This window comes from Corticium candelabrum, chromosome 1, assembly GCF_963422355.1.
Source record: "Corticium candelabrum chromosome 1, ooCorCand1.1, whole genome shotgun sequence".
Taxonomy (NCBI): Eukaryota; Metazoa; Porifera; class Homoscleromorpha; order Homosclerophorida; family Plakinidae; genus Corticium; species Corticium candelabrum.
The window spans coordinates 12,787,918-12,797,871 of record NC_085085.1 but is presented as its reverse complement, the minus strand read 5'-3'; the positions used below and the strand labels follow the sequence as shown (position 1 = coordinate 12,797,871).

Sequence of the window (9,954 nt, the reverse complement as noted above, 5' to 3'; positions counted from 1 at the left end):
TTGACGATCACAATTGCTACACTTTAGTAAACTATTCTTTTAATCAATTAGCAATCAATCAAGAATCGGTTATGAACAGTGTTGCCGGTTGAATTCGACAATGGAGCCCATGCAGATTGTGACCTCGAGAAGCCCCTCTAAGGTTTAGCTGGTCTATGCACGAACATTGTGTAGACAAATGTGGGAGACTCTTCAGACTTCGTTCCCCCCTGACTCGGAGAGTGACAATAAAACGTTACCGGTACTGGTGGTGTTGTGTCTATACTCTCGCGCTCGGTGATTCAGGTACCGTGATTACCGGTGATATCCTACACCCATACAAAAGCACTGAAGCATAGCGTTCCGTCAGGGTGAAATGCTATACATACCATGTTTTAGACAATGTTTTACAGCCACATATGTCTTGTTCCTTATAAGCTCATATATATATATATATATATATATATATATATATATATATATATATATATATATATATATATATATATATATAGCATATAAACTCGTTCTCGTTTTTGGTCTGCATGCGCATGCATGCCAACATTATGCAACAACGAATGTAGTAGAACGTCACTTCTTTGAGGACACAGTCGTCGGCTTGTTTTCTAAAATTTGTTTTTTCTGAATCAGATAAACTGGATGGATAGATTCTGCAACTCAAATAGCGTTTGATGTTCATCAGTTCATTGCTCGAGGTACCTACTCATATTTCTGGGCTCTTAGTTCTCGTTTAATTTCTTGCTTCTTTATCCATTCTAAAACTTCAAAATTTAATGTGACTGTGGAACTGCTCTAAACGAAAATTTGTGACGTTTCTAGAAATCTACCATTCAGCTATTTACAGTTGCTAGCTGTCGGCTTCACTCTGAAAGTGTGTTCGCTTCGTTGCTTCGTCACTTTTCAGGGCTGTAGTCTCTAGATGCACGAGACAGCTTTTTGGTGTTCATTTGTGCTAGACTCACCAATGGTGGGTACCGCAGCGTATCACCGAAATGATACACTGTAGCCAGGATCTACGCAATACTGTCTAGCACAGTGACACCGCTTTTGTGTTGCATGTGTGCTAGCGTGTCTCTGCATGTGTGGCTGCGTGCGTACGCTCTCCTGCGTGTGCAGTGGTGGAAGCAAACTGCTGCAGTACCAAGTGCGGTCTCTCGATCTTTGGTACTGGTACCGTTTGAGTCCACGGGCGTAGGAAGCGGGGGACTGGGGGGGCTTAGTTAAATAGCAAATTGAAAATTTTTGTCTAATGCAGCGACTCTTGCAAATCCAGCAAGCGAGGTAGTCTTAGACGTAAAAACATTATAACTGCGGCCATGCTGTCAACAAGTGTACCTGATGATCTTTCTAGAAATAGTAGTCAGCAGTTCGAGTTGCATTAACTTAATTAATCCGTATATACTACAGCGCATATCATGTTGTAGTGTACACATTCCCTCTATTGTCACGCCCATGGGTTGGCTAGCATTACACCTAGAATTCTTACTTATCTAGTTTGCTAACTATGTTTGTGGTGTTATTTCACAATAACGTTCAACGAGCTGTAAACTTGCGTGCTCGTTTCTTATCTCGACCGACTTGTTCACGCGTTCACCATGTGGACTTCTGGTTACGTCACGTGAGACAAGTCACGTGGCATTCGCGATGGAGTGCGGTGGTACCAACTCAGCTCTGTCTTCCAACGGGACGGAGCGTTCTCCCACCGTCGGCGAGAAAGCGGCAGACGCCATAAAGCTCTTCATCGGACAGGTTCCCAAGCAATTTAGCGAAGAAGATCTACGGACGTACTTCGACGAGTTTGGCGACATCTACGAGCTGCGCATTCTTCGCAATCGTTACACAAACGAGCACAAAGGTGCGTGTGGAAATCTGAAGGTTTTTGGGTAGTGGACAGCGGCGTTCTCGAGTGACTCGCGGAGGTGGCTCTTCCGAGTCTGTGTCGCTAAGTGTGTGTCTGCACGCGCGACTGTCGGTCTCCACAAGTGACCCACGTGAATACCAAACTTTTCTACTGTCCTTATAAAGTCCTCCTTCAAGCGTACGCAACCGTTTCGTGCAGTGTGTGGTTTAGGAACGGGGCGTGGTTTCTGGTTGAGGGAAAGGTCGCTTTTGTATGTCAATTTTTCCATACTTTAGGTTGCGCTTTTATTACGTTTTGCACGAGAGAGAACGCGCTGGCCGCTAAGGAATTGTTGCACGACAAGATCGTTCTTCCTGGAGTGAGTCAGCAAGTTTCCGTGATTAAATGTTAATTAATGCGCTACTTATCGGACTTGTCACGTGCCTAGATGAATCGACCGATGCAAATCAAACTGTCGGAGCAAGAAGCGAAAGCAGGTATGTTTTCTGTTGTCTGTGCCTTCTTTCTTACTTGAATTTGATATTACAATTTTTTCAGAGGGGAGAAAACTATTTATTGGGATGTTGCCGAAAGCATACAGTGGGGAAGATGTCAGACAAATGTTTGACAAATTCGGAGATATTGAAGAGGTTAATGTGCTTCACGATACAGCAGGAATCAGCAGAGGTAACAAACAGACTGCAATAGTTTTTCTTTTGCTAATCGCCTTACACTCTACTTCCTGTTATATAAACAAGGCTGTGCCTTTGTCAAGTATTCGTCACGACCCGAGTGCGAAGCTGCGATTCAAGAGATGAATGGAACTCAGACTTTGCCGGTCAGTTGAATAAAGTATTGATGTAGTGATGAGATTGGTATTGGTTGTATAGCTGACTTAGTTTTATCGGGATGTCATTAGGCCATACAAACTACATATATAGTTTTGCGTCAGCCTTTTCCTGAATTTGTACTGTACGTGCTATCTGTTTGATATTAACACATTCTTCTACTCATAATTTAGTCAGTAGGTTTCACTAGTCTCACGTAGCCAGACCCCTTTCAGCTGCGTCATCCTTCGGGGCGAAATGGGGTCTGGTGAACAGGCTTTGATGTCGCTGTGTGCCACGTAGCCAGAAATCGCCTATCTAAAGACCGGATTTGGTTTCTTAAACGCTTCACTAAAGACCAGACTGGTATGCAAGCAGTACAATCCTATCTCGCTAGCTTCTCTTGTTTCGTAGAGAACAACTCAAAGACTACAGCTAGAGTCGTTGCTGTTTGTGAAATCTGCATGTCTACAGCAACAATTAATTAATTAAACGCCAATTTAGATTAGATAGCCGATTTCTGGCTACACAGCACACAGCGACATCAAAGCCTGTTCACCAGACCCCATTTCGTCGGGAAGGATGATGCGGCGGAAAGGGGTCTGGCTACACGAGACTAAGGTTTCACAGGCTCACAGCTTTAATATGTTTAATTTAAAAAGTGACTACACACTATAGCACATTGGAAGAATAGTGTTGGCAGCTACAGTACCGTGTTGATGCACGAGATGGGCACGTGACAGTATGGCAGCTGGCGCATGTGCATGTGTCTAGGGGAGGGGCATGCGGGAGGTTTGTGAATGATGCAGACACTGATGCGAAACTTTATATGTAGTAGTTTGTATGGCCTTAATTTGGATTGTCGGATGTAATCAGGATTGGAGGGTTGTTGGGAATGGATTTTTAAATACAATGTTTGCCTGTTAAAAACGAGATATAACTTTTGTAACTCAGGACACTTATGCTTGTCAGGATTGGTTTTGTACATCCTGTTAGAAGTCTCTAAATGAAGACAAAGGCACTTGACTAGGTACTGTACTAACAGGCTGTCTACTGTCCATACCTGCTACACCTGACCTGGTGTCATCTGTATAAACATCTGGCTTTAGCCCTGTTTACACTTGCAACTGGATCGTAATCCAATCACGATACATCCAATCCACGTCGGGAGGTGGTTTCAATTGCAATCCTGATCGCAATTGGTTGAATCCAATTAGAAATAGGTGGGCGTTACCTTTACTTACACTACGAGTGTAGTCGGAACATCTAGCCCTCCTCACTCGTCTTGTTCTCGCTCACCTTATGTTGCTGTATCAACGGTTTCCACAAACAGAACTCACACATTGGTCATCAGTCACGTGATACCAAAAAGAGGCAGATGTATCATTTCAAAGTGCAATGTGGACACTCACTAACCCAATTGGATTGGGATCCAGTCTGGTCTAGTGTGGACAGGCCTTTTGTTAACCAGCTCTAGCCAAGGTTCAAATGGCAGTCTTTGAGCCTCTAAATAATGAGAGGCTTGTTCCTTGCAACCAAAGTTCTATTCTTGACAGAATAGAATTAGATACTTTTAGCAGGGTTCTGCCCAGCATTTTTTCATTAAGGGCCAAAGAGATGTTACATTACTTTAGGGAGTGCAGTTTACATTTGTTGCCAGAAAATCAAATTATTGCTTATTATTCAGAGATTCGTCGCAATTAATCTACAGAAAATCTACAAAAAGTACAGACAGTAAAATGCCTGCTCTGTAATGTAGTCGACAGAATGGGCAACAGCTACTAGCTGAGACCAAAGTGCACGTGGAGGAGAAGCTGAATATATATTGATATCCAAAAGCTAGCCACCACGTGACCGTCTAACTACATAACATGCTCCATCCCCTTTGATGGTAATGCTGGATTGATTCTAACAGCTGTGTCAGCCTGTGAAGCAGCTCTCTCTTTCTTAGCACTCTCAAGATGTACTGCACATTCTTCATGCCAGGTGACGCAACCTAAGACGTCTGCAAGGTTCTTGACTTTAGGTGGCCTGATTGAATCGTCGCCTACTGTTATCATGCTTCTGACATAATACACACAGCATACTTTGAGGTTCGTGATTGTATCTCAGCCAGTTGCCTCGACAAGCCACTCTGTGTGAAACTGCTTTGACTGCTTACTCGAACTTCCTACAGTGCTTCCCCTTGATGGCTCTGGGTCGCTTGAACGGCTTCACTTGCATATCTGAGGTCTTTCTTATTATCATTATCAGCAAGACAGTAATCCAGTGTAGGTTTCTTGGCACTGTCTTTGACACGGAAGTAATCGAAAAGCGACATCACTAGCACATGATACGAGTAGAGCATGTAGATATCAACAAAGTCATTTTAGAAATGTCATCTCTATAAGAGTTAGAACAGTTGGAAATGACTTGAGACTGGGAAAAGTACACTATTGAAGAACGAGACTGTGATCATTGTCAGCTACTTCTTCGTCCACCAGTTTCATAAGGAATAAACACGAAAGTTGCTGAATTTGAGATTGCTATCTAATGTTTATTAACAGGGGGTCAGACAACAACGTACATAGGTTGGAAGAGCTCAATTATGGGTCGGGTCCGTTCCACACAACCCGCGTGGGCAGAACCCTGTTTTAGGGCTTTATGAAGACAGCTGGGTAGTGGGGGACATTGGTGTGTCTCTTCGCAATTAAGTGGATTTCAAGTCGATTGTTCTCTGTGTCATTACCCGAGGCCCGGATTTCCGGGTGGAGGGTATAGTAGTCGTTCGACGACCCGTATGACCCAACGACCGTATATATAGTTGGTTAGTGGAGATGCAAATGAAGCTGTTCCAACCAATAGACGAGAAGTGGTGTCATTACTGACCAATAGACGAAAGTGATGTCATTATGAGGCTCCACCTCTCTTTGTTTGGTAGCTGCTAACGAGAATTTGGCCATCGAGCGTCCGTCCTGTACATGGTGTTTAGTCCTTTGCTTTAAGGGTTTAGCACATACATTTGTACGTGTATGTTTCCCCAACAACAACCAGGGCGAGGTGTGTAGCTGTACCTGACTTGTAACATTTTGCTTGTTCCACAGTGTTTCTGCATAGTGGTTCTGCAGTCTGCCAGCTTGAGTTTTGGGTGTGCGTGGCTGAGCGGCTGTGCTGTTGTTGCGAAGGAGAACGTGCATTGTCCATGACAGCGTCTGTTGTCGGACAAAGCGGCTTGGTCGACCTGTAAGTACGCTAGTGCGTCTCTATTCATTTCTGTTTTACAGTATCCGAAGTCAGAGCGAACAGACGTCTAGCTAATCTACATGTGCACGTGCATGTTTTCCCGCATTGATGTTTTGTTTTGGCTCTGGGGTCACCTCATTACAACAGTAGGCGACGTCTAGCTAGAGAAGTCGCACAAACAACAAGACGCCTAGAGAAGCTGCACAAAGAACGAGACTTTTACATTCTTGTGAGCTGGAAAATCGGTGGTGAGCTGCTTGTTTGGTCTCCATTTGTAACCTAGGTTTCCCACCAACAAACAGAACAATGATCACGCCTGTTACTTCATCACGTAAGGCAAAGATTGCCAGCCGGCCTAGCGTCGAGGCTCTTTGACTTGTAACATTTGGCTTGTTCCATCATTTGGAAACAACTACATTTGTAACATGCATTTAGAAACAACGCCTAGCTAATCTAGCTGCATTTGTAACGTTCCCACATCTAATTTTGTTTTGGCTCTGGTACCTATGCCACGCCTAAAACCAGCCATAGTTACGACCTCAAGAGCTGCACAAACAATCACCTGCACAAAAAACCGACGAGCGAAGGTTGTAAGAAATAGAAGCGAGGTCCTATGGGACGTTGGCTGACAGACTGCGTGGCTACTCGTTGTACACGGTAGCAGCCAGTCACGTGACTTACCTCAAGCTCGATCTGTGACCATTTCAATAATGCTTCTTATTTATTACCCACATCATATCATTCTGTCATACGATTTTGTCATAGTGCGACTAATTTACCTTCAAGTTGCATACCGGCCGAGGGTTTGCACTTCAAGTACTTCTTCATTGTCTTTTGTGTCGGGTTTGCAAATTGTCAAAGTAGATTAGATGGGTCGAAAGTGTTTGCCAGTTGTCTGAAGTAGTTTATGGTACACTGTCCCCGTTCTCTTTTTTCACACCATATTTCTTTGATTTAGTTTAGTTTTTTACTAGCGCTCCAGCTCCGGCATTTAAACAAGGGAGGCGTTTATTCAAGGGTGGCGTTTATTCAAGGGTGGCGTTTATTTGTCAAAGGCTCTCTGTCCATGCTTTAGGAGTGTCGCACTGTAGGTTTGACGTCTTTTCAAGAGAACAACACTTACAATACTGGTGTTTGCATGTATTTGAGAAGTCATGTCGAGAAACCATATCCAAGTAGTCTAAAGAAACGTTTGCCTCATCTGTGCCTCCCAAGAAGTCGTACGAATTTTTCTTCAAGATACGAGCAATAGATGAAATGCGGCGTTTATTCGAGGATGACGTTTATTCAAGGACGGCATTTAATCAAAGAAATACGGTATCTAGAAACTGCCAGTCTATTAAGAGTATTTTGTGACATGATGGATGCATTGAGTGAAGGCGTTTGCCTGTGTTGCTGTGCTTGATGAACTCACAGCATTGGGGAATTGTTTGTGCTTGGCAAAAAGAAAACAGAAGAGAGCAGTAATTAGTTATGTACGTTTGTCACTGCCCCACATGTCCCATAACTCTGTGGTCAGAACCCTTACAGGGCTTGTCAGGTGTCAGTACACTGTAGGGTCTCTCCATGTGGACTAGCTTCGTCAAACTTGTTGAACGTAGATGTATTAGAATCTGTTTATGTACGAAACTAGTGCGCATGCGCTAAGGTTACAGTAGTTTCTGTGTGGACCAAGGAACAGACGGACAACTGGAATGCAATGCATGCACTCGTTTAAGCATTTTAGAATGTAAAACTCATTCACTCAATAGTCATCCCGCTGCCGCTGATGTAGAGGGTAGCAGGTATTTATTGCATTTTTATTGACCCATGGCCTTAAGAAATTATCAGCGACGACAAGCTAGAGGCGAGGTCCAGGTGATAAGTAGGAGAGGTGGGTGGTGTTAGCCATAGATACCAGCTATTTGTATGGGTGATATGTAAGGTACTGGATTGTATGGGGTGTATGGGTGATGGGTATGGTGTGCATCGATTTTCGAATATGTTGTGACTGCAGATGCCTGTCCCACACACACACACACACACACACACACACACACACACACACACACACACACACACACACACACACACACACACACACACACACACACACACACCACTATTACTAATAGCAAGCGTGTGTTTTAGGGAGCATTGTCGTGTCTCGTTGTCAAATATGCAGACTCGGAAAAGGAGCGCAGTCAGCGACGCATGCAGAAAGCTCTGCAACTGCAACAACAGCAACTAGCGGCGGTCACCCTATCCTCCCATCAGTACACAGCGCTCCAACAACAGGTGAGTGTCCAGTGTGTGTGTGTGTGTGTGTGTGTGTGTGTGTGTGTGTGTGTGTGTGTGTGTGTGTGTGTGTGTGTGTGTACGGATAAGAATACGTCACAATATAAAACACTTTGATTGCAGTGGATGCAGCAGATGGCTTCGTTTACGAACACTCATGGAGGCTCGAGTTTGGCATCACCGTCGGACATGAATGGCAGCATCAGCCCTACATCGACACTCAGTCCGGTGTCAGGATTGCCATATGTCGATTACCTGGGGAGTGCAGTCAGCCCAACGCTGGGATATCACATGTACACTCACAATGGCTTTATACCTCAGCAACCAGTGCATGAAGGTAAGCATAGACTAGTGTTGTCTATCAGCCATAGGCGTAGGAACAGTGGGGGCCAAAGGGGCCAGCCCCTCAATACAATTTCCAGTCTCGCTTGCAGTACTCTCAATGAAAACGTGTTTGGCCCCAAATCTCGACAACTTCCTACGCCTGTGTATCGAGTTATTACTAATTGTCAATGTAGTTTGTCTGTTTGAAGGGCCCGAGGGCGCCAACCTCTTCATCTATCACTTGCCGCAAGAGGCCAGAGACACGGATCTACTCCAGTGGTTCACGCCGTATGGTAACGTCGTCAGCACGAAAGTGTACATTGACAGGATCACACATCAGAGCAAGTGTTTCGGTATGGCGACGCGCGCACCGATGTCTCCGTCTGCCTGCCTGCCTGCCTGCCTGCCTGCCTGCCTGCCTGCCTGCCTGCCTGCCTGCCTGCCTGCCTGCCTGCCTGCCTGCCTGCCTGCCTGCCTGCCTGCCTGTCTGCCTGCCTGCCTGCCTGCCTGCCTGCCTGCCTGCCTGCCTGTCTTCCTGCCTACCCGCCTGCCTGCCTGTCTTCCTGCCTACCCGCCTGTCTTCTTGTCCGCCTGCCTGTCTTCTTGTCCGCCTGCCTGTCTTCTTGTCCGCCTGCCTGTCTTCTTGTCCGCCTGCCTGTCTTCCTGCCCGCCTACCTGTTTGCCTGTCTTCCTGCCTGTCTTCCTGCCCGCCCGCCCGCCTGCCTGTCTTCCTGCCTGTCAGTCGGTCAGTCGGTCGGTCTCACTGCATGACCCGTTGTTGTCATCACGAGCGGTTTTTGTCACAGGCTTTGTGAGCTTTGATGACCCGATGTCGGCAGATGCTGCAATCAGCGACATGAACGGTCGACAGATTGGAAGCAAGCGACTCAAGGTTCAGCACAAACGTGTGAAGGGCTATCCGCCCAGTCCCGTGTCCGACCAGGGGCCTCTGCAGTCGACAGACTTTACAGCGGCCATGCCGGCATCGAGCTTTTAGCATTCGTTACGTTTTCTCTTGCTGCTGCTGCATGCTTTTACTGTAAATATTATAGATTATAAACCGAATCAACCTCTTGAGTGAGATTGATCTGATACTTAACAGGGTGAGGTGCTGGCGCCTAATTATACTTTTCATTTTTCAAGACGATTTTTATGATTTCATCTTACAGACATAGTGTTACTTTAATTATAATTATTGATGATAACATTTTGTTGCAGTAGGTGTGCTGTGCTTTTTTTGCTGTCGTATTGTGTTGTGGCCGCAATTGACTATGACTATTGAAAGCTAGATGTACAGCTGTGGCCAAAAGTTGTCGACAGATGTCATGTTTTATGTAAATTGATCATATTTGGTTAGAAATGCGGATGTAGTTCAGTAATAAATCCAATATAACAATTACAATTTGAGATAACAATATTTTTATTATAAACTAGGATCCATGGCCCGTCCTTCGTACGGGCAAG

The 9,954-nt window shown here is 45.1% G+C and overlaps 1 protein-coding gene across 2 annotated transcripts; it reads left to right on the top strand.

Moving 5' to 3' along the window:
- The first annotated feature begins 1,639 nt into the window (after positions 1 to 1,639).
- On the top strand, positions 1,640 to 9,954 carry LOC134178995 (CUGBP Elav-like family member 3). 2 transcript variants are annotated; one of them, XM_062645909.1, is made up of 9 exons: positions 1,640 to 1,855; positions 2,137 to 2,219; positions 2,289 to 2,337; positions 2,399 to 2,527; positions 2,599 to 2,678; positions 8,020 to 8,166; positions 8,290 to 8,503; positions 8,685 to 8,843; positions 9,297 to 9,954. In XM_062645909.1, the coding sequence occupies exons 1-9, from the start codon at positions 1,645 to 1,647 to the stop codon at positions 9,485 to 9,487; spliced, it is 1,263 nt and encodes a 420-aa protein (XP_062501893.1). In that variant the 5' UTR covers positions 1,640 to 1,644; the 3' UTR covers positions 9,488 to 9,954. The 2 variants fall into 2 exon arrangements, with proteins under 2 accessions (XP_062501893.1, XP_062501900.1); XM_062645916.1 differs by having other exon boundaries at positions 8,700 to 8,843; positions 9,297 to 9,925.